At 38.1% G+C, this 26,297-nt stretch overlaps 1 protein-coding gene across 3 annotated transcripts in view; it reads left to right on the top strand.

Annotated features, from left to right (window-relative positions):
• Positions 1-26,297, top strand: part of ITGB6 (integrin subunit beta 6) — a 125,023-nt gene that overhangs the window by 60,929 nt on the left and 37,797 nt on the right. For all 3 annotated transcript variants that reach the window (XM_081261905.1, XM_081261904.1, XM_081261906.1), the window contains 3 exons: positions 9,234-9,399; positions 10,725-10,886; positions 14,225-14,320. In XM_081261905.1, coding sequence (XP_081118031.1) covers positions 9,234-9,399; positions 10,725-10,886; positions 14,225-14,320 — 424 coding nt within the window. The remainder of the gene's footprint in view (positions 1-9,233; positions 9,400-10,724; positions 10,887-14,224; positions 14,321-26,297) is intronic.

Here is a 26,297-nt window from a genome sequence, read left to right as displayed (position 1 = left end):
ATCTCACAGTTCTCTCAGATGCCCAAGTTGCTCGCATCCTCGGAGAATCTTAAATGCACGGTTCTAGCCTTCCAGCCTCTGCAAAGCATCTGCCTCCAGCGATGGGGGGCGTGGTCAGGGGGCGTGGCCAGGGAGGTTTTGTGTTCTGTGGACAAAGGGGGCTGTACATTCCATTGGATTTTATCCCCCTCCCTGCCCTTGGGAGACCTTCAATCCCCAATGACCACCACTGAAGCTGTCTGACAGTAACCTCTATTCGTTTTGAGTCTTTTTCTACTGCAATGACTTCTGTCAAAATAATAATTTTTGCGGCTTCTTCTGACGTTCTTTGGGAAATGTGGGTTTCTCTCATTGTTTGGAGAAGGCCTTTGCAGCCATCACTGCTACTAAATTCACAGGAAATGAGTCAGTGACTCCATTATAAAGTGTTATAATCAGCTATTAAAACCATGTCTTATGCAGGATGGCCAAGGACAAATAGCTTTGTGATGGCTTACCTGTGCAGCCAATGACATGTTCAAAATCAAATTATACCCTTCTATTGAGAAAGAGCCACCATCTGCTCTGGGCCAGACCCTGCACTGAAGGCTTTACATACATGACCTTATTCAATCTCGATAATGACAGCAGGTTAAGGCAGGTTTCATTAGCCCTGTATTCAGAGGAAGTAACAGAGGCTCTTCGTGGTTAATAATTTGCCCAAGGGCACATGACTAATAAGTATACCAAGATCTGGTTTGATCCAAAACCAAGCCCTTTACTACTATGCATTTAGTATATATGAAATCATTTTTAAAATGTTAATTTTTAATATTCTTATACACCAGAGCAAGCAATCCCTATAAAAGACAAACAGCTTCTCATATTTAAAAACACATCAGTGCACTTCTCAACTATAATCTAACATAGGTAAAAAATTATTTAACTGTGTAAGTAATTTACCACTGATTATAACTCTTAGGAATTGTGTTTGGTTAAGAGTATCAGAAACTGTGGCTTTAAAAGGAGAGAGTTTTTTTCTCTCTTTTACACAAAGTGAAGTCAGGGCTTGGGTGACAGTTCCACAAACACCAGAAATCCACAACTTCTGTGTTTTTTTGCTCCACCATCTTTAGCACTTGGATTTTGTCTTCAAGAGGCTGCTAGGGTATTAAGCATAATTTCTTCACTCCAGGCAGAAAGAAAGGAAGAAAAGTGGGGCAGATTAGTTAAGGGCACTATCTGACCCTCTTAAAGTATAATTGACATGCACTTGAAATACGCACATCGAAAATACTGTTTGAAGACTCTTAATAATTGAATATACCAGTATAATCAACACCCAAAACATGATATAGGTATATTCATCACCTCAGAAAGTCTCCTCATGCCTCCTTCCAGTCATTTCTACTTCCTCAGAGGTGCTTACATTGTGATTTCTATAATTTAGATTGGTTTTGTCTATTCTTGTATTTCATACAGCTAAAATAAAATAGTATACACCTTTGTATCTTGCTTCTTTTGCTCAGTGTAATGTTTTGAGATTTAATAATGATCTTGTGTATACTGGAAATTTGTTCCTTTTTGTTTTAATAGGTAGTCCATTAATGGATTTGCTACATTTTATCTATTCCTTCTTCCATTGATGGACATTTGAGTTGTGTTATTTCTTGGCTGTCATGAAAAATGCTGCTACGATCATTTGCATATACATCTGTGCATGGATGTCTGTTTTTATTTCTCTTAGATGGATACCTAGACTGGAATTGCTGAATTGTTTAAATGTACTCTTAATTTTTAAAGAAACTACCAAAGAGCTTTCTGAAGTAGATATACTCCTTTTCATTTCCATAAGCAATGTGAGAGGGCCCCAGATAATCCACATCCATGCTAACCCTTAGTGTTAGCACAAATGCTCACTTTTACATTCACTAAATGTTTTAGTCTCAGGAAAAGAATTAGTCGTTTTAATTTTAGCCATTTTAATAGGCATGTGGTGGTATCTCACTGTAGCTTTAATTGGAGTTTCCTTTGTGACAAATGATGTTGAATACCTTTTCATTTTGCAGTCTCATTTTGTATTGTGTGAAGCATCTCTTCATATCGTTTGCCCGTTTTTAAAAATTAGATTGTCTTCTTAAAATTGTGTTGTAAGCATTCTTTATATATTCTGGATGCAGGTTCTTTGTCAAACATATGCTTTGCAAATATTTTCTCCCAGTTGTGGCTTGTGTATTTACTTGTCCAACAATGGTTTTAGTCAAACAAAAGTATTTAATTTTGATGAAGTCCAATTTATCAACTTTTAATTTTGTGATTGGTATATATTTTGTCCCAAGAGATTTTTGCCTACTCTAAGGTTGCAAAGACTTCTTTTCTCTTTTCCCTAGATTTATGGTTAAAGTACTTACATTTAGGAAATTTATGATTACAAATGAGTTTTTGCATTGGGAATGAGAATAAAAGTTCTAAGTTCATCTTTTGTTTCCAAACAGATATCCAGTTGATCCAAAATTTGCCTTTCCACATCAAATTATTCTTGTTGTCTTTGTTTAAAAGCAGTTGACTATATATGTGTGCATCTAATTCCAGACATATTCTCTTTCATTGCTCCATTGATTATACCCATGTAACATTAACGCCTCACTCTCTTGCCTTATGAAGTCTTTAAAATCTGAATTGTAAGTCCTCCAACTTCATTCTCTTATTTTTGGCTATCCTAGATCCTTTTCATTTCCATATAAATTTTAGAATCAATTCTTCAAAAAATATGCTGAGATTTTGACTGAAAATGTATTAAAACCATAGATCAATTTGAAGAGGTTGGACATGGTAAACATATTGAATCTACCAGTCACTTCATATGACATATCTTTACTTTGTTAATTTCAGGGTAGAGATTTTTTTTATTGTTGTTGCTTTATCTATTCCTAGGGTTTTATTTGTTTGGTTTTTGCAATGGTAAAGATTGAACCCAGGGGAACTCTACGACTGAGCTACATACTCAGCCCTTTTTTAAAATTTTACTTTGAGACAGGTTCTTGCTAAACTGTGGAGGTCAGCCTTGAACTTGCAATCCTCCTGCCTCAACCTCCCAAGTAGCTTGGATTTTAGGCATGCACCATGGTACCCAGTCCCCAGGAGTATTTTTTTAAGTTATTTTTTCAATTGTGTGCTGGTGATTTATAGAAATACAATTGATTTTTCACATTAACTTTTGTAACCTTAATAAATTTTCCCATTTATTCTAGTCTGATTTTTATAGATTCTTGTGATTTTGCAAGGACAGTCAAGTGAAACTAGTATAGCTTTTATTATTATCATGAGTGCTTGCTGGTAATATATATATATATATTAGAACTACTAGTAAAGTTGATGCCACTGTTTGGACATGGGTTGAGGCACCAGCAGTTGACTACGCTTTCCCATCATCAGAGCTCCTGTCAGCACAATAAAAAAGGCAAATGACATATTTGCACACTGTGAAAACAGTGTGACCCTAAAAGCCCTCTGGAATGTCTCAGGAACCCCAGAATCTATGCACCATTCTTCACAAACCCTTTTAGGATTGGTTATGTAGCTCAGTGGTAGAGCACTTGTCAAGCATGTGTGAAGCCTGGGGTTCAATCCCCAACACTGTAAAGAAAGAAAAAAAATGCTACTAGGGATTGAACTCACAGACACTCGACCTTTGAACCACATCTCCAGCCCTATTTTGTATTTTATTTAGAGATAGGGTCTCACTGAGTTGCTTAGCACTTCACTTTTGCTGAGGCTGGCTTTGAACTCGCCATTCTCCTGCCTCAGCCTCCCCAGCTGCTGGGATTACAGGTGTGCATCATCACACTCGACAAAATGCTACCTTTTAAATCTAATTTCTAATGGCTTTTGGAGTATTTTTTATTTTTATTGGAAGGAGAGTCACTAAAAATTCATTTTATCGTAAGAAGGCTGAAGCACTAAAAATTCATTTTACCCTGTAAGAAGGCTAAAGCAGCTTACAGTTTTGAAAGAGTTCTCTTTGCTGTTGTCTAAGATACAGAATAAAAGAAAAGTTTTCTTCATTTCATATTTATAAGTGAGTCATAATGTATATTTTAAAATACTTAGTAGCACAAAAATTAAATTTTTCCCTCCATCAAACATTTTGAAGAATTTCTTCTTAACATCAATCCGCATACACTATGTTATGATTTTTTAATCTCAAATTTGGCTTCAATGGTGAATAATTCATTGTAGTTTTACAAAAGAGGAGACAGAGCCATGGAATGCTTAAATGGATTTCATATATATATATATATATATATATATATATACACAAAAGCATATTTGAGTATAGAATGTACAGTTTCTTATTGCAAAGTTAATAAGTTCATGTGACACAAAAAGAAGAAAATCAAAATAAGTTCTAACCTTAAGAAAAAGATGATGTTAATCTTTTAGTATATATCATTATAGTCTTTTTTAAAAAATATTTACTTATTTAATTTTTAAATTTGTTTTAATTAGTTATACATGACAGTAGAATGCACTTATGCACTTTGATATATTTTATCAATATTTATTTTAAATTTAACAAAATATGTAAGTAGTACTTCTTTATATTGTGTTTCTCAATTATCCTACATTTTAAATGTAAATTCGTTGTTGTCTAGGAACTCAAAATCCTCCATTGGTAAGAGATTCCTACTCTCTATACTTGCTATACTCAGAAAGCAACATCCAAATGTGAGCATTCATTAGAGTTATTCTAGTCCAAATAAGGGTTTCAGTTCCAATTCCAAGGGCAACCCCCCTCTAATGCTCTGCTTTGCTTTTGCCACATGCTCTTCCATCACATGAATCTGCTCAGTGAGTTACATTAAGATTTCATTCACTTTTCAAAAGCATGGACTTCTGATAATTAGAATTATCTGCTTGGGACATAATTTTAACCAACAAAGATGCAAATTTCTCGCAGGAAGGTAGGACTGCCAGTTCTTTGGTTCTAGGAGATGCTCCAACATCTTTTGGTACAGGGTGAATCAACAGCCCCAAGTGAAAGATTAAACAAAAAATTTCCAAGAACAGTTAGGTCCCAGGGACAATGGAATGACAAGTACAGCTACATGCTTTTTATCTGAAATAAACATCATAGCAACTTCATGAAGTAGATGTTATCATACCCATTTTATGGATAAGGGCACTGAGGCCCAGCAATGTTAATTAACTTGCCCCAGGATAGAACTGTTCAGTCTTTTATTCTAATTTTAATGAATTTTCTATCACCTCAGAGCTACTCTAATCAATACGGGAGTAATTACGACCGACACATGCTGAATTATCATCATTAACCAACTGGAAAAAAATTTAGAGCTCTTCCTCATATCACACTTTAAAATACGTCTCATATTTGAGGGTGGGTGGGGAAAAATTTGACTTTAATAAAAAGTTTTAAGGTATGTATCAAAAACATCAAAGACAAAAGGTTAATATTTTTCAGAGAGTTCTTCAAATTAAATTGGAAAATAAAAAATATACCAATAAGAAAATAAACAAAGGGTATAAACCATCAAATTGGTAAAAGAATAAATACAAAATGTCAATAAATATAGACAAGTGGATCAGTCTCATTACTAATAAAATGAAAGTTAAAAATAAAATTCAGATTTCACTTTAGCTAATCGGCTATTTTGTTTTGTTGAATGGTACAGCCTCACATACAATTATCAGAAATGACAGCTGATACAAACTTATCAGAAAAGAGTTTGCAAATAAGGGCCAAAAGATAACCCAGCAATTCCCTATCAAAAAATTTATTCTAAGCAAAGATACAGACTAGTTTGCAAAAATATATGAAAAGGGATCACCATATTATCTAATTAAAAAAAGATTTCAAAATAAATTCTCTGCAAGAGGAATGATTGAACTTTGATATATCTCATAGGCATTGCAACTTTTTAAAATTTCTTCTTAACACTTTCATATAAAACCTCATTTTTTTTTCAATGAACAAAAAATGCATGTATTTTTAATCAGGAAAAAGCACTATTCTAGAGATATCATTAGCCAAATCCATTCATTATTGTCCTGAGGTCTGTGCTAATCTCTATGTGATTGATGTAAGAAAAACACTAATGTTTGTGAAGCCCCAACCCCAAAAAGCTCATTGTGCAGTGTTCTCTGCATATTTTGTTTCTTCAAGCCTCACAATAACCCTTCTAGGTAGATACTATCAGTGGGCAAGACTTCAGAATTTCAGAAACCTGATACATGATATTTTTTAAAAAGGGAATAAGATTAACTTCTGGGAGTTAAGGTGAAATGTAATGAATCAGAAAGAAATATGAAAAGTGGCCTGGAAAAAGCAGACTGGCTCCTGAACCACCAGACCACCTTTTTGTTGGTAGCGCTGAAATAATAGATGGTCCTGGTGGGTTGGGGGAAGACAGAAAAAGAAGGGTCACAGAAGACATGGGCATCCAAGAACCTCAGTCAAGTCACTTCCAGAGTTTCCAGCCCCATTGACTAAAAGGACTTATGAAACATTTGTTAGGTGAGGAGGTTGACCACAGATGAGGGAGGGACCAGATGTAGTCAAGAGCATCTCTTCTTGAGATGGCCATCTTAGGACAGCTCAGGCTGTGCCATTCAGTGTTCTGAAACGTCAGGAAACAATGGATTCTGACCTCTTTCCTTGAAAGTCTACTGACTGGAAGAAAATCACTTCCCTCATGGACACCAACTTGGTGGTCCCCATGAGAGCTTTACTACTCAGTATAAAAGAATCCACAGCCATTCTGATTTGAATGCACATTCGATTCTCATCACTTATGGTAGTCATTCTATAAACTTGCCTCAGGCACTGAGTTATTCTAATACTGAACATTGCTCCAAAGGAAAAAATAGGTTAGGATCCTGTGAGCCTCTAGTTATAAGTTTAATCAACTGACCAATATATAACCTTGTTTTGTGTGGGTTTATATTTAAAAACATCTTGCTTAATAGATAATATTGATTCATTACTATTGACTGCTCAGACAATAATACTAAAAACTAATACTTGAACGAAGTTCATATTTCCTACATGAGGCACATCACAGCCTTTTAGCACTCAGGAACACTAGACAGTAAGCCCTTCATTCCAGACTTGGGGACCATTTTAAACAAAGAAATTATCAATAAAATGAATATATGCACATACACACAAAGCCCTGGCACTAAATAGACCATAAAAAGACACACGTTATTTACACTGTGAGAGATGACGCAAGAAAGCAAAACATCATCTTGTTTGACCTCAGCAGGTAATGTGCACATCGGGAAACTCACTTTTTTTTTTCTTCTCTGTGTATATCTACAAATGATGAAGAAAATTATGTATTGATTTACTAAAGATAAATTTTAGTAAGTAGGTGAAAATTCACAAATGATGAGGATGTGTGGGCAGATGAACTTGGTAACAGGAGTCTGACCCTGAAAGATGCACCTGCTCTCTAAGTGCTGACAAGAAAGCCTGCCGCACCTGTAAGCTCAAGCCCAGGCCCTGCGTGTGCTCCACAGGAATCAACCAGGGCTCCCAGGCAGCGTACCACACCCTTATTGGAGGCTACTCCTTTCTGTCTCTGTGCTTCTGTGCCAATGGTTGTCAAACTTTAGCATGTGTCGGAAAGGCTTGGTACAGTATGTGTTGCTGAGCACATTCCTGGCATTTCTAAGGCAGGAGGTCTGAACTAGTGCTCCAGATTTTACATTTCTAACATTTTCCATGTGATGCTCATGCTGCTGTACCAGGAACCTCACTTTGAGAACCTCTGCTCAATACCATTATCCTGTTTTTATAGAGGAAAGCTCAAAGCTCAGAAGGGTTAAGTAACTTGCTCAAGGTTTCGGGCACAGCTAGTAACTGACTTTTAGGATAAGATGTAGCTGAACTCATGATCATCTCTTTATGTTCTACTATTAGGAGCAGATTTCATCCTACCATGATATAAGTGGGGGTTTTATTCCCAGGCTGGTCCCCAACAATGTATTCAAGCATGGTAGAGTTGGACTCTAGAAGTTAGGCCCTGCTATGTTTTTTTTTTCAACCTTCAATAATATCTTTAAAAAAACACTTTATTTGTTCTTTTTAGTTATACATGACAGCAGAATGTATTTTGACATATTACACATACATGGAGTATAACTTCCCATTCTTGTGGTTGTACATGATGTGCAGTTACACTGGTCACATATTTATAAGTGAACCTAAGAAAGTTATGTCTGATTCATTCTACTATCTTTACTATTCCCATTCCCCTGCCTTTCCCTTTATTCCCCCTTGTCTAATCCAAAGTACTTATGTTCTTTACCACCATCCCCCCACTTATTGTGTGTTAGCATCCACATATCAGAAAGAACATTTGGCCTATGGTTTTGGGGGATTGACTTATTTCACTTAGCATGATAGTATCCAGTTCCATCCATTTACCGGCAAATAAATTTCATTTTTCTTTATGGCCAAGTAATATTCCATCATGTATATATACACCACATTTTCTTTATCCATTCATCTGTTGAAGGGCACCTAGTTTGGTTCCATAGTTTAGTTATTGTGAATTAAACTGCTATAAACATTAATGTGGCCATGTCACGATCGTATGCTGATTTTAAGTCCTTTGATATATACCAAGGAGTTGGATAACTGGCTCAAATGGTGGTTCCATTCCAAGTTTTCTGAGGAATCTCCATACTGCTTTCCAGAGAGGTTGCACCAATTTGCAGTCCCACCACCTAGTATGATTTCTGAGCCCTTGGTAGGCAGAGCTGGGAATATTAGAGAGAGCAGAGGAAGAAGACAAGTTCCTGTCTTGTCTTGCTATGAGATGACTCCTACTTGATGACAGCTTGAGATATCAGAGTACAAAGAAATTGTCATCAGGTAAACTTCATGGTGGATTTTAGTTGGGAGGTAATAGAAAATAGCGATTACACACACTGGAATGGGGAGTTTGATCACTTGATTATCTGTCATATGAGTTTGAGTCAGTGAATGACTCAAACTCATATCTCTAAATAAGCATTGGCTAATAATATTAGCTAATATAGTCAACATGGAAGGGATGGGCAGAGATGATGACAATGACTTTAATCCTGAGATTCACAGCCAGATTATAGAGTTAGGCCTGGTAGAAAAACTAATCTTTATTTGAAGAACTATTGTTAGGATCTCAGAGCCATTAGCTGTGTGTTGCATCATATTTCAAAAATATTTTTGCACGTTACTTTTGCAGTAGTATACCCTACTTCTGCCTACCTACATTTGGATTCAAGCACATTTTGCCACTGACAAATGACGCTGAAAGATTCAATGAAATTGTGAAGAATCAGAAAATTTCTGCTAATATCGACACACCCGAAGGTGGATTTGATGCAATTATGCAAGCAGCTGTGTGTAAGGTATGCTGTGTGTGCCAAGGAGATCACATTTCATTCCGTTAACATGAATTTCATCTCTTATTAACAAATCAACTTTGGAAAATTTATATACTTTTTTTTTTCCTTTATTCACCATATTTCTACAGTTGATGCTGAAGATACAGAATTTCTGTAAAATTTTAAATTCAATCATGTTTAAATGGGGACTGTTTTATACACCTAATATTTGAATAATCAAAGAAAATGATAGTAGCTTTGAGGAAATTTTGGTTGGAACAATAGTCTTGTTTTAAAAATATAGTGTATTTTAAAGACCTAGGTCAGGTGAATTTAGTTTTGGATTAACTATGGTTAAAAAAAAAAAAAAACAGTCAAAAGCAGAACATTAATGAAAAAAGTAAAAATGCCCTGAATCAGTATATACTTATACTTAAGATCAGCTATCTATTGTTCTTGAAAACAGAATAAGCCTTAGAAGCCATTCTGTCTCTAGGACATGCTAGGATCCTTGCTCCTCTCTAATTGACTGACACATATTCATGAGAGTGGGTGTCTGTCTTGAGACAACAGCCCTTCATGGGAAATAGCAGAAATGGGCAGGCCTGAAGCTTCTAGAAGGTAGGAGGGCCAAGGAATTAGAGGAAGAGGAAAAGGATAAGCAGGAATAGGCTGGAACAGGTAGGATGAGTTTTTTTTTTTTTTTTTTTTTTTTTTTTTTTTTTTTTTTTGCCTAACTAGTTCCTAGCCTGATACGCTTTAAAGGTGAAAGCTCTGCTAAGATACAGACTCCATGTGGACAACCGAAACAGCAGGACCTTGAGCCCACCTTCGATGAGCAATTCTTCTATTTGTATTATTAGTTCTATAATCTTTAGATGACATCATTAGAAAGAGATATATATACCTAAGTGTTGCATGACATTTGAATACAACAGGCTTACTTTGCACCATTTTTTATTGCATTTTGACTCACTTTGCTTGAACTTGGATTTGGAATTATCTATGACCTCCCCTACTGCCTCCTCTCATTTTTCTGGCTCATTGAAAGTTGGACAGCAAAAATAATTAAGTATGTAAACATCAAGATCAACTGAATCCTAATCATCACGGAGGTATTTTTTTCTGAAGCATAAATCATCTGAAAATGTTGTCCAGGAAAAAGCAAATGCCACAGAATTTTATGTATTTCCTATATTATCAATTCACAATAGATGAAAGTGGATAAATTAGATAGACCAACAATATATTTTTTTTAATAATCCAAATGTGTCCGAGCAGAACTGATCCACATTCAATAGGTGCCTGCCTCGATCTAACACAACCTGAATATTTCTTTATCACTCTAGGAAAAGATCGGCTGGCGGAATGACTCCCTCCATCTTCTGGTCTTTGTGAGTGATGCCGATTCGCACTTTGGAATGGACAGCAAACTGGCAGGCATCGTCATTCCCAACGACGGGCTCTGTCACCTGGACAACAAGAATGAATACTCCATGTCAACTGTCTTGGTGTGTAACCCACACTCTGTGCTGTTGTCAGGGCCACAAGCAGGCGAAGAAAGCAACAACTGCTATAACACAACACAAAATAGCTCACGCTTAAGAAAGCAGTGCACATTTCCTGATCTGAGATTAGCAAACTGTCCCCTCTCAATCCTCACCATAATTAGAGGTTTCCTGGAGCATGTCTGAGTTGTGGGGACATCTGAGAAGTTTGGATATGCTATAACAGGCGATCCCAGAATCTCTCCAACTTCTCCAAGATCCTGACGTTAGCAAAAGCAGTAATTTCTTTGTGTTCTCAACTATGGCCCTAGAAAGGGAGGTCTGGACCAAACAGTTGCACCTTGGGATTGCTGTGAACGACTGTCCCTAAATCATGCCATGCTTCTGATGGATATAGGGTTCCCTGGGAAACAACTAGTCGGGTAAGGCTAAGTTAATGCATATTAACATTTGGCCTATCTTTTTGGCATTTAAAAAATGCTGGTGCCATTTTTTTAAAAATCAACCCTTTGTAAAACAAGGTCAAAGCTTTTTTGGAATACATGATCTCATCTGCCCTCAACAGAACCCTGTGTATCCAATCACCTTCCCTGAACAGACCATGTGGCTGCTGTTTGTGCACATTATTCCTTCCACCTGGGATGCCCTTCCTCCTCGGCTTCCAGGAAACTCTTAATTGCTCTTTAAAACCAGCTCAATCATTACTGCTCCCAGAGAGTCCTCTTTGACTTCCTTGAGGCCCCGGAGCAAAAGTCTCTCCCTTCACCCTTATACACAGATGTCTTCTTACACATCTCTCTGAGGAGATGTGTTTGCTTACATCTGTCTGTCTTTACTGCATAGATCCCCGGGGGGCCACGGCTGGTTGATTATCTGTTTCCTGGCAGCGTAGTGCCTGGAACACAGAGGGCATTGACTAATGTATGAAATAGAGTTGAACTATGAAGCAGCCACCCAGGTAGGTCACATTATCCCCATGGGACACAGGAGAAAATACAATTCAGAAAAATCAAGCCACTTCCTAAAACGATGTATAAACGAAAGGCATGATGGGAAGAGAGTGAAAGTCCACCTTTCTAATATCAATTGGAAAATCTATTCTCTGTAAGCTAATAATTCATAAATCACTTGGTACCATTCTTTGACCTAAATTTCTACACTTCAACATGAATGAGTGTCTATAACTTTTGATCAGTTGTATTCATATATATGTGTGTATATACATACATATATATATATTCTAGTATCACATAATTTTACTTTCCATATTACAATAGATATGAGAATAACAATGTTTTGCTTTTAGTCAATGAAACTATTTTTTTTAAACTAATGAATGATTAGTATCATTATTTTTTTTTAAAGAGAGAGGAGAGGGAGAGAGAGAGAGAGAGAGAGAATTTATTTATTTATTTATTTTAGTTCTCGGCGGACACAACATCTTTGTTTTGCATGTGGTGCTGAGGATCGAACCCGGGCCGCACGCATGCCAGGCGAGCGCGCTACCGCTTGAGCCACATCCCCAGCCCTCAATGAAACTATTTTCAGACAGGAAACTGTGATAAATGAATTCATTTTCATTACCTTTTTCTTGCAACTTTTCAAATGTCCCATAATAGACATCTTGAAAATAGGAAGATCATATAAATAAATGCTCCCCATTGCTTAATATGACCTTCCTGTGTAACATGTGTTCAATTCACTCCTGCTGAATAAGCTGCTACACATGTGCAGAAGCCTTGGACTATTTACACACCCTGGGTCCTTTGAGCATTTTTTAAAATTTTAATTTTACTCTTATTTTTATTTTTTGGTATCAGAGATTGAACCCAGGAGTGCTTAACCACTTAGCTACAACCCCAACACCCTACTCCCACCCTTTATTCTGAGACAGTCTCACTAAGTTGCTGAGGCTGGCTTTGAAATTGTGATCTTCCTGCCTCACCCTCCTGAGTTGCTAGGATTACAGGTATGTGCCACCACACCTGGCCCTTTCAGCATTTTCTAGGTACTCACAACTGAGCCAGATTCCTGGGGCCACAAAATAATAAGATGTGGTTCCTGGCCTTGAACCAACAATATAGTTGTGGAAATTAAACCAACAGATCTTATTCACATAGAAAACAGAATTCTATGGTGGCCACGTGCTGTGATCCTGGCTCCTGCATGCACAGCAGCTGAGAGGCACAAGAATATGTAGAGATAAGGGGGGACCAGCACTGGTGGGATTTAGGCTTTAGGGTGAGGTATGCTTAAGGTTTGGCCAGTTGAGAAGCAGAAGAAATGGAACAAGTCTTATGTCTCTACTAATAAAATTCAAATGTGAAAGAAAGCCCATACACATCCAAATTTACAGCTGGGAAATGTACCTGAATATTTTAGGCAAAACTATACTTTTCTCTCAACTTGAATTGGTACCTAAAAATGACTTCAGACAAAAATACTGCAGTAGTGCAGAAAATATATAAGAACACATCAATTAGTGTACAGGAGGGCTTATTTTCAGTGTTCCTCCATTTTGGCTGACTTCATTCAAAAATGGCACATTCTTAATTTATTTAGCTGCAAAGCTACTCCCTTATCTGAGTGTCTCTTTGTGCAATATCCACATTTGGATTCATATGTGCTTATGTTTTCCAGATTGGAAAAAGTAATGTTTATCTTCAAATTTGATAATTAATGACTGCTTTTATTTTTAACGTACTCATATCACTTGGGAAAGAATCTGTCAATGGACAAGAAGTACAATGTATTTCTAACTATCCTGTAGGATACTATAAATTCATTGATGACATTAAAAAGGCAGTAATACCAAACTCAAGAACCAGTAAAAAAAAAAAAAAAAAAAAAAAAGACACCTATCTCGAATCAGACAGATGTGGGAAATGTAGTGTGTCATTCTCAGAAGACTGTTCCTTTCTTAACCTTCATGTCACCCTCATCTAATTCCAGAAAGGGTTTCAGAGCCACAAGAGCCACCTCAGACACATACATCATAGTCTAATTGCCCCTCCCCACCCAAACATTCTTACCTGCTGACCAGTAGCATCAGGAGAAGAAATGTGTCTCTAACCTTGAAAATATGACACGCTGTAAGAAGTGATCTTGCAAATTGTACACAATACACTACATTAACAGAAAGTGACTCTTAGGATTTAATTGAACTCCTAAGATTTAGGAAACAATTATTGAAACAACTAATCAAAAATGCTAATCGTGTATTTGTTTACATAGAGTGATATTATAATAAGACCTGTGAGCAGTGAAATGTCTAACTTAGTAAAATATTTTTCTATATTCTTTTATTAAGGTGATACTTAAAATCTGTATGTTCCTTTTAGGAATATCCAACAATTGGACAACTCATTGATAAACTGGTGCAAAACAACATGCTATTGATCTTTGCTGTAACACAAGAACAAGTTCATTTATATGAGGTAAGCAAACAAATCTAAGAAATTCTTTCAGGGAGATGATGTCATGAAACTATCTCTGAGTTCAACACACAGGAAGGCCATTAGATAATCCTAATACACACCAGATGTACTGGGCACTTGACAAAGTAGATTCATTTATACCTTGTAGTTTAAATGAGAAAACAGAGGTGTGGTGGAGAGTGAGGGCAGACATGGTAGAACATGGAAGTTATGGAAATAAAAAAAGGTGAGCTGGAATAAAGTACTAGTAAACACAGGACCACCTGCCAAGAGGAAAATTAGTCTATCTCTTCTTCAACTATTGCATCTGATGAGAAGAGAGTTAACAGAGAAAATAATGAAAGTGGGAGGAGAATTGGCTTTAAATTCTTTGACATTTCTCCATTAAATTTCCAATTTATAGTTTAAGGCTTTAGATGGAAGCCACCATTTACAGACAGGGAATTGTATCATTAGGTGAAATGATGTTTGTAAGCCACCATGTAAACAGTAAAACAGGGGCTGGAATTGTAGCTTACAGTAGAACACTTGCCTAATGTGTGAGGCAAGCATGGGTTCGATTCTCAGCACTGCACATAAATAAATAAAGGTCCATTGAAAACAACAACAGAAAAGATTAGCAAAACATATATGCAAATATAAAAGACTTCTATGGTTTCTTTCCAGCCTAAGAAAAAATATATGTCAAATGATGTCAATTGAGGTACTAAGAAATGATCTACTCATAATCTGCAGTTTCACAGAGAAGAAGGAGACTTTAGAATGGGCCAAAGAAAATGTGGGGAAATCAAATTATCTGTGCCATTTATGCAGAAGTGTCAGATACTCCTAAATCTAGAGTCTGACCTCTTATTCCTTTTGAAAGGACCTCTTAATTTATTTGGTGAGTTCACAGGGCTGGGAAAACTCAGATTATTTAGCAGAAGCCTTTGATTAAATGTACTCACTACCAAGCACAGTTCAGCCATGAACTTGCATCAGGTTCTGTAGAAAGGATCCAGGAGGAGATGCTATCTTGCATTTTTAATGAGAGGAGGGTATTGTACTCCCAGGTGAGATTGCCTTCTGCTGCAAACCAAGGAAGTCCCTTGCAATCCAGCTGCTCAGAGACCATGTGGGTTCACCTGATCTGGGCATTTTCTTAAGGCTCTATATTATGTGATACCTGTTTCCACTGGTTTTAAATAGTAGTTGCAGTAAAGATTTTTTTTTTAATAGCCCTAAATACAATAGTGAGTCTATTCTGCCTTAGATCCTTAAGGCTAAAGTGAGAGGACCCTGGGGGTTACAACACCTCCTCCCCAGCAAGGCTCCAGCTCAGAAGGGGGAGTAGGAGCCGCGTACAATTTGTCTTCGAAGGGGAGTCTGGGGAACACGATTGATGATCATGAACACAGACTCCCATAATTCACTTTGGTAATAGTCTTTAAGACTCACAACTCATTTAGACGCCTCCCCCGAACTGCTATTAAAAAGACAGAGGAAGATGAAAAATAACCATGTGGCAAAACAGTATCTGTTGGATTTAAGCTAGTTGTATCCACGGTTCCCCTGTTGCAAAAGAAATGATCATTTCCAAGGAAAACACCAGATTAAAGCTTGCCTGTAATGTAACAGCAGGACATTTATTTTGCCTGCCTACTAATCTCATTATGAGGCGAATTTATGTTCTGTCATGTTCCGTGGTCTTTGCCATCCAGGCTCCACTAAATTCAAAGGGACACTTTCAGGAAGCCAGGCAGCAGACCCGGTCGGCAACTCATTCTATGACTCTAGTTGTTTCATTATTTTATTTTTATTCCGATGGGCTCATCATTTCATCTGCATTAGCGGGGCCAGGCGGCAGCCTGGTCTAAAGATAATGACAGCAACATTGCACTTCCCTGAAGGCTGCACACAGCATGAAAATGCTGATCTCTTGTTTTATTGATAATGAAAACTGAAAATAGACCAATAATGGCCTGTGCTGCCTTTCAATTTAAATCTCTTAGAAGGAGCCCTAGGTGTGCAAGAGTCCGGTGCCAACTGGTGTTTGGATAGAAGGAAAATAACCACCAAAGAATGAAAAATAAAGCCAGTGATAGGATAAATAAAGCAACTAAGTGTTGAGATCTAATGAAGATTCCAGAAGGCCAGTTGTTCACCGAGTTCTGTGCTAAGCATAGCTCAGTGCCTGCGCAGTGGGCAGGGGATGATCAGGTTCAATGGCGGCTCTGTCTTGCAGCACATAAGATTTATGTTGCCCACTCATGGAATGCAGGAAAAATGACTGTTTTTTTTTCAATAATTTTGATAAGATGCTTTGGATTGCCCAGGTGCACAGTGTTGCTCTATGTTGTTGTAACAGAGGAACAAACAATGGAAAGGGTACAGTAAGCAGTTTCATCTTCAGCAGTATGACTACAGTGTGCACCCCAGACTCCTGCAAACTGATGGTTTTGAGCAAACTTATTATTATGAATAGTTTCCTGTTTGTCCAATTACAGGGTTCAAAAGATAATGATAGATAATTGAGTGAGCAGTAGGTAGTATATTACATTCTAGTGCTAAATATCATTTTGAATCAGGATTCAATTACTCAAGTTAAAAAAATGTTTATATCTTCTCCGTTGTTTTTAAATGTTTACTGTTAATTTACATTAAGATAGTATCAGGCCACTAAACCCCACCTGTCTAATTTGACTAGTCTTTCCTTCCTAGTGAGATAGTGAGATAAAAAGCAATTAAATCACTGTTCTTCACTACATCATCAAATCATGTTATGAATTACCTCGGGTTATTTGCAAGACTTTACAATACCCTATATCTTTTCAAAATGTCTGCATCTGGCTGGAAAAGATGATTTTTATGAAGTTAATAGCAATAATTATTATATGACCTGGTGTTGATGACGTGATGTGGAAACCCAGCACCCAGAAAATAAACAAGAAGTTCATTGAGATAGTTACTTCCAATTTACTTCAACTTCTAATTGGGCTGCAGAGTGTCTTGTTTCTGTGGTTATTAGGACAGAGTGATGTATCTAAAATATGGGAAAACAAGGGTACAAACAGATTTTTACACCATCAAAGTGCTCTTTTTTCCTAAGACAAAAAGCCCTCAATTATCACCTTAATTATGGGAATATGGTGGGTCTTGCTCATCCTCCTGTTCGAGGCAATTCTTGATACACAGGGTGTTTGTTGAATGAATAAAAAGTTCAATAAAAGCACCTGACCTTTTCTAAAAGTGGGTCAAATATTCTAACTAGTGATTTGAGGGTTTTGTGTGATAAATACTTACCAAAGTTGAGGAAGCCCAGGCACACAGAGCAGGTGGAGGGCACCTAACCATTACTAGAACCCTCTATAGATGAGGCTGTTCCTTCTTCCACCTTCCACTCTGGACCCAGATGGCACCAGAGAGGAAAGCAACACTTTGCCATCTATCTTAGGACAACCTGCTGGAGAAGCTCCACAGCCTTGCTACTGGGACACGAGAGGAAAACCCCTGAGCAATTACCCACTATCATCAGACTATTAGATCTAAAAACAAGCTGGAAGAGCAGCCACAATATGCCACAAGCCAATGTTCTTTTGTGGCTCATGAAAATTATACACTGTACTCAAGTTTCAATTTTTCAGGAAACAATAAGCTCATTATTGTTTCACCCTGCTTCCTTCTTCTGTCTCTTTGAACTTTACACTGTAGCAAGAGAGAAAAAAAGGATGATTTTAGTGAAAATAAAATCATCTGGGATTGAACCCAGGAGTGATTTTCCACTGAGCTATATCCACAACCCATTTTATGTTTGATTTTGAGACAGTCTTGCGATTGATAAGGGTGGTATTAAACTTGCGATCTTCCTGTCTCCGCCCCCCCCCCAATTCACTGGGATTATAGGTGTGTGCTACTGTGCCTGGCAAGAAATTGCTTTTTATTCAAATGTAATGGAAAAGATTTTGATTTCTCCTGAATTGATGGTATCTGGAAGGAAAGACTGAGAAGTGCCAGCTGCCTACACTTTCCTCATTAGTGAAAACATCCCTCAGAAAGGGAGGATTTGGAAATGAAATTCCTATCCTCAGATTATCATTCAGAGTTGTTGGGAGTGTTTTCCAGGCTAATTAGCAAATCCCACCCATGAAAAATCATCAGTATTCACCACTTCAATCACACGTGGTACTTTTCTCCTAAAGAACACAGATCCTTATAATCCAGAAAATATGCACTCAGTAAGAAGAAGGGACAGATTTAAAGGAAGGCCTTCATGAGATACCCTCTTAGGCCAACCCATGTAGAAATATGATATTTTATCAATACACGATCTGAGTGTTTCAGGATTCACACAATGCCTGCAATATCCAGTGTATCATTGCAGCAAGATGCTACCAACTGCATAGTCATTCATTCATTCATTCATTCATCCAATATCTCACGAGTACCTCCCATAATCAAGCAGGCACTGGTGATTATAGTGGACAATAAGACACAGTCCCTGCCTCAAGGATCCTCATAGAGCATTTACAGATTTGGAAACCAATAACTTGTCTGAAAAAAAAAAACAGAATATGGGCATTTTAGAGACAATGTTCTGCTATAAAACACCATGGTAGAGATTTGCTGGGGACCCAGAGTATTCATGTGTGTCAGTGTTGTTACTCCCTTTGATTCTGGAGCAGCAGATTAATTGGCAACCATAAAACTGCTTTTGAGGCTAATAGTGTCATCATGTTGAACTAAGTCCTTCACTTCACACGGGTGAAGACAGAGGACCAGAGATGATATGCAACAATGACTGTGATAATAATAGCATAGTAGGGGATGTTTGCAGAGAGCTTATTGGGTGGGGATTAAGAGTGTGACACTCATTTTATCATTTAATCTCTATCTTATGGCTATAGGAACCTAAAATAGCAAAGAAAGTTACTTGTGAGAACCAAGATTTGGATCCAGACAATTTGACTCTATAGCTGAGATAAACTGTAGCTGGACCCTTGCTGTTGTAGGGAAAGCATATGCCAACTCCCAAATACAACAGCCTTTAAAATAAAATAACCAACTTTAAGCTTCACTTTAAAAGCACAAAGCCCAAGGGTGGAGCAGAGCTGCCTGACAGATGAACCCACAGATGAATTTCCTTTCAATGACAGAGTCCTTCAAGGCCAGGAAACACTTGACCTAGGGTCCTTTACTATTGCTGTTAATTTAGATGAATAGAGCAATTTAAACATGTGTTGACTTGGAAAAGAGAGACAATTGATTCTGCCCTATGGATTATTTAAGCTCTGAGTGGTAAGAAGAGGCCACACAGCCAAGGAGCATTAAGTCTTTGGCCAACCGTGTAAAACTGCTACAGTCTCCAGTAATCACTCTCTCTAGTTCCAGTCAAAGGGCCACGGGAACCAACAAAGGCCATAGATTTATTATGATGATCTAGTTTGAGCATACAAAAAAAAAAAAAAACAGAGTAAGATAAGCAACACCCAATACCTCCTGCCAAGTTTCTCCAAATCTTAACCTTTTGCCACCATATCTGCTTCAGGCCTTTTAAAGAAAGAAAACATCACAATTTCCTGCAGTATAGCTGCCCATTTATGCCTCCCTTTTTTCCACAGAGGTAACCAGCTTCCTCAACTTGGTACTCACCATTCTCACTTTTTTTTTGCTATTAAAAACATTTATACAGCCAAAAATAATTGTGTAGTTATGGCTTACAAGTTTAATTTTATATAAGCTTAATTTACATATTATTTCTACAACTTGATTTTGAGTATTAAAAATCTGGACTCGATCACTGCCAGCTTTGATTCAATGACTGATCCTGAGAAGGGGTATTATTATGAATTCTAATGATTTTTGTATTATATTTTATTATTGTGGTAAAATATTTATAGCACAAACGTTGCCATTTTAGTCATTTTTAAGCGTACAGCTCTGTGGTGTTAAGTACATTAGCACGAGCTGATGCTCTGAGTTTGAGGCTCACCCATGGACACTCCAGTAGCCCCCGTGGATTGCTACTGTGCATGCTCTGATCAGCATAGGTACCACAACAGGTTCTTCCTGTGATTGAGGGTATTGGGTCACTTCCAACTGTGTAGATCTGTAAATGTTGCAGTTGTGCATACCCTTGCACTCATATTCTCTTGTCAAAGATCCACATTTATAAGTGATGTTCCTGGGTCACAGGGGAATGGCATCTTCCATTTTACTGGGTTTGTCTGAGTTGCCTTCCAAAAGGATTATATCAGTTACTCTCCCACCAGTAGAAATGTGGCCAAAACAAAACAAACTTCAGTTACTTTTTCTGGTTACAAAATTAACACATGTCATTTGTTTAAAAAAAATGCAGTGGGAATAGAATACTAAAAAGCATAAGGAAGAAAATACAGATCAGTCATAAACTAACCCCCTTAGACATAGCTAACCATTGTTGACATTTTTAGACTAATTCTTCCCTGTCTTTTTCTTTGCATGTATTTACATATTTTAACATAATTGGCATCATGCTGTACATAGTAAGTACGTTCAAATTTTTAATGAATTTATATAGTTATAGTCTTAGAATGGCATAAAAATTAAATTGTATTCAGTTATACATCAATTATTTTTATTAACAAGAATAACTTTAGATGAAGTCAAGGTCATCCTACAAAATGACAAACCTAGTTGCCATGCGTAGAGGGTGTCTGCTTTCAAGTAAACTCGAACTTGCCCTCTTCGAATCACCAGGCCTCAAACCTGTGCATGTACTTCACTTTTACCTCCTGGGTGGTTGCTCTTTAACATACTCACAGGATACTTGGTGGTAACTTTTTTACATATCCATGTTCTACTTCAATAGAAACAACACATGATTTTTGAGTATCATTTTCTTATCTTGGAAAGTGCCCCTTGTTGGTGAGGGCTCTAACATCTGTGAATAGTCTCTAAACTGCAAGTGCTCAAAACTGTAATCACTCTTCTCCTTGCTTTCTCTGGGTACCACAGGAAGAGAGGATTCCTGGTTCAGTCACTAATGTACCCCTGCAGCCTTTCACAAGTTGCATTTGGCCACTCCACATATGTGTCAGTGTCTGTGAGACTCAAATTACAGCTATGTTTACAGGCAACGCACCCCAGTTTGGACCACAACGCAAGAGTCTAGCTGGAACTAAGTATTATCCACATGGTACAGCCTTTAAAACAGCCACATATGGCAATAACTAACACCCAGAGGACAAATTAAATTGACAACCTCCTTAACATAAAGTTTGGGAGTATTATATATTTTAATTCCATGCTCAACTATCTGAGAGCCCCAAATATGCTACAAATGGGGCTAATATTAATTATAGCATAATTTAATATCTTATTGCCCCTGCAATACTGAATCTTCAGAAAGAAAACAAAAAAAATTTGAAAGCCATTTGTTGAATTTGAATAGTTTGTGCACACTTTATTTATTAATTCAGTGGCTGATCTACTTTTTCTGTAGAGTTGTTGAATTTTACACACAAAAATATAGGATACCCATTTAAGCTTCAATTTTAAATAAACAACAAATACTTTTTAGTATATGTGTGCCCCTTGGTATATTGGAGACACACTTATACCAGAAAAACTTCCATTGTTTCTCTGAAAATCAAACTTAACCAGGCATGCTGTGTTTTATCTGTAGTATATCATAAAGAGTCAGATAGTAATTTAAGCTCTGAGGGCCATATGGTGTCTATCATGACTACTCAACTCTACCATGTTGCATGAAGAGTCAGGGACCATAAACAAACGCATGAGTGTAGTTACAAAAAACAGGTGGAGGAAAAATATCGTCCACAGGCCATAGTTGCTGATCCCTGCTTTCATCCATTCAGTCCATGCACTTTCATTTTTTGTGCTTTCCGTGTGCAAAGCACTGAGCTTGACATTGGGAGAATAAAAATCAAATCCTATTTTGTCTTCAGGGGCTTAGTCTATTGCATAAAAATAGGTAAGAAATAATTAGTGAACAAATAACCAAATAACCTTAATAGTCTTGTCAGAGAAATGGAAAGTAGTGTGAATTAATTGAGAATCCCAATGGGGCAAGAGTGAGCCTCCCTTGGATGAGATTTTTTGGAAAGACTCCTTTCAAGAAGTAATAATAAGGCAGCAACCTAAAGATTGAGGTGTTTTCAAGAGGTGAAGTCATGTGCAAAGGCCCTGAGCCAGCAAAGGATGCTGTGTTCGGTATGTTTGAGAAACCGGAAAAAGGCCAGTCAGCTTGAAATGAGCAAGGATAGAAGGAGATGAAATGGGAGAGGGGGGCTGGAAGCAGACCCCTCAATCTTGAAGGCCAAGGAAAGAAAGCTTGGTGCAAATCCCTGGGCTACAGACATTTAAAAATACCACTTTAGTTGCTGAGTGTCAATGTCATAGGTGCATGACAGGCTGAAAACTCTATATGAATTATGGGTACTAAGGTTTAAAAGAATAATGCTTAATTTCTAAATTTCCACAATTCTTCTTGGTCAGACCCTTGTACACCTACAATTCTCCAACTTTGTTGCCTATTAGAATCATCTAGCAAGCTTTTTAAAAACCCAATGCCCAGACTATTCCCAGATCCATAAATCATCATCCCCTGGGCTGAGAACCAGGCACCAAGATTTTTTTTTTTAAGCTCTTCTGACATATCCAATCACCCATCCCAGGAGCTTATAAACACGTAGATTCTTATTCAGGAGGTCTAGACCGGGGCTTGAGATTTTGCATTTCTAAGCAAGCTTCAGGAAGATGCTGATGCTGCCAATCCACCTGCCACACTTGGAATATCGAGGGCTGATAGCTCCTCAGCAGTCCTCGCACACACACCTGCTTGCTGTTTTCTTATCCCCTTCATCGCCTTCTACTATCATCCTTCAAAATTTTATTATCTGCTGTTGGTTTGCAAAGCACATAGGCTGCTACCAAACCCCACATTGCTTCCATTTTAAAGGGGCTTTCTACAGATGAGAAACTTGCCTTCCCCAGCAAAGATCCACAATCTCTCTGCAAAGGCAGGGTAATCTTATTAAGAGAAGCTCTGAAGTATCCTCAGTAACAAATACTCAACCCAGCCTCTTTGTTCTCTGAGTCTCTATTCTCCAATGCCTCTCTGTGCATTTGTTGTCTCGGAGCAGTCATGCATTGTGGGTCCATTCGTCTTCCCTTATCACTCTGTTACTGCCGCTGAGCACTCATTCAGCTGTACACTATGGCTTCTTGGCTGACAAGATAATTACATTCTGTGCAGACTGGGAGAAAGACAGGTAGTGCTCAAAGTTCCAAAGACGACTACCTAGTCGTTGCTGGTGCAGACTTCAAGATCAAGCACCTGATCTAATTAGCACACTCCCAGGCTACCTGCCCTACTACGGAATGCTGACAATTGAAAGCCCGAAGGCAAAGCAGATATCATGCAACCAGAGACAGACATTCCCACTACCCTTGTGCCAGAAACAATTACAGGTTCTTTTTGGAATCTTGGGTGTCCTAGTAACGGAATCAAGCCTGGGGGTAAACTTTTGCATAATACCAGGAGCCCTGCATTTACCACCAATAATGAACATGATGAGAACCAGAGAAATAAACCTCACAAGAATGAAAGACCTCATGGGAAGAAAGCCTTCTGATTGCCTTCAGAAGAATTTATTTTAGCAAACCCTGCTCGCTCCAGTTATGGAAGAACTCTTCTCCACAAAAGTGAGCTTCACCAGCAAAGAGCTGTCTTCCCCTGACCAGATAAATAGCACAGCAAAGTCCCCTGGGACTTTTTCTTTTCTTTTCTTTCTTTCTTTCTTTCTTTCTTTCTTTCTTTTTTCTTTTCTTTGTTTTTTCTGTCTCTGTGCATTTGTTACTTCCTGCATTTCTTTCAAGGTGTAGGCTTTGAATTTGAAAGTTATTATAATCACAACCCTTTTTCTTCCTTTCGTTTTGCTTTGGGTAGAAGTATCCTATAATCCCAGAGAGTCCCTATATGTACATATAACACATCGTTATCTTAACTTTCTAATGAAACTCTCATTTTCACTTGCTGCTGGCATTTTTGCCAGTTCCTCCTACAGGAACCTGGTAGAATTCAGGATACTAATCTTGGAGTCAAGATCTGTCTCTACCACTTTATGACATCTGTGTCTGGGCAAGGTACTCACCTGTCCAGTTTAAACTAGGGGTATAAAGTTAAAGAAATCAGAAGATTAAAGAAACCAACCTATTCCTGTGTTATAAATTGAAGCCTGTCCCCCAAAGAAACATGTTAAAATCTAACATCCAGTACCCCAGATATGACCTTATTTGGAAATAGCGTCATTGCAGATGTAATTTGTTAACATGAGGTCACACTGGATAGGATAGACCCTTGGTTTAATATAACAAGTTTGGAATACCATGTGACAATGTGTTAGGGATTGGAGGGATACATCTACAAGCCAGGAAACTTCGAGGAGAGGACTTCTGCCACCGTAGGTAGCTAGAAAGACGCAAGGACAGCTTCTTCCCAACAGGTTTCAGAGGGAGCCTGGCCCTGCGCACACCTTGATCTCAGTCTTCTAGACCCCAGAACTGTGAAATAATAAACTTCATAAGCCACCCAGATTGTATTCACTAACAGGAGTGATCTGGTTCAGAGACCTGTTACTGGCAGAAGTGAGTTCAGATCTATTTTGGGGGGGATAACTTCAGGCAAGTTAACTAAATTCTCTGGGCCTCCAAATTTTGGCATTAAAACAGGGATAGTGTGATACTTAAATAATAGAGTGCCTGAGAAGAATGAGAGGATGACACTGCCAGGCATGGATTTGAGCCCTAGTTACTCTTTTCCCAGCAACGTGGGAGACTCTGGACATCTTTAACCCTGTCTATGTGTGGGCTCCCCACACCAGCACTGCAGGCAGAACCTGAGCAGTGTGGTCCCTTCCCCTTTCATTCCTGCCACTTCCCCAAGGCCACCCAGGGTCTCCACAACAACAGAAGCTCTGGAAGCTGGGAGCTGTGGTTTCTGAGGTTGCAATAGGTACCTGGGGATGTCAGGACCACTCGGCCCTAAATTAGTAATTTCAGCTCAGGGGCACTTAGCTGCTCCTAAGGAAATGGAGAGACAGAAGAGGCCGATGAGATGCCTTTGAGAGCTGAACTCTGCCTGCTGATACCTCTCTTGGCTCTATCCTCAGGTAGAGGGAATCAGATAGGCATTGATTACTCCTTGCAACCAAGTCCTTGACAGATCTGAGCCCCTTTCAGAATTACTGCCCTTTCTTAAGTAACATCTTGATTACCCAGCCCGAACCTTCTTGAAAATATCATCAAAAAATGCTTCTCTATGCACTTGCTCCAGAATAGTCACACATTCTGTGGGCCCATTTCTGTTGGATGTACTTCCCTCAGAGTAGAATTATTATGTCATAGGTTATGCTTATGTTGGGCTCTAGTAGATACTCCCAGCTATGCTTCCCCTACAAGTGTATGCAATCAGTGTCCATTTTTTAAAATTTTAACCATTCTAGGCTGGACATGGTGGCCCACACCTGTAATCCCAGTGGCTTGGGAGGATGAGGCAGGAGGGTGGCGAGTTCAAGGCCAGCATCAGCAACTTAGCAAAGTCCTAACCAACTTAGAAAGACCCTTTCTCTAAATAAAATATAAAAAGGGCTGAGGACACGGTTCTGTGGTTAAGCAACCTTGGGTTCAATCTCTGGTATCAATAAAATAAAAATAAAAATAACCATTCTAGGACTGGGGTTGTGCCTCAGTGGTAGAGTGCTTGCCTAGTGCATGCGAGGCCCTGGGTTCAATCCTCAGTACCACATAAAAACAAACAAATAAAACAAAGGTATTGTGTCCAACTACACTAAAAAATAAATATTTTTTAGAATTTTTTTATTTATATATGACAGCAGACTGCATTACAATTCTTATTACACATATAGAGCACAATTTGTCATATCTCTGGTTGTATATACAGTATAGTCACACCAATTTGTGTCTTCATACCTGTACT

This window comes from Spermophilus citellus (assembly GCF_964194105.1).
Source record: "Spermophilus citellus genome assembly, chromosome: 11".
NCBI lineage: Eukaryota > Metazoa > Chordata > Mammalia > Rodentia > Sciuridae > Spermophilus > Spermophilus citellus.
This window is presented reverse-complemented; position numbering and strand designations above follow the sequence as displayed.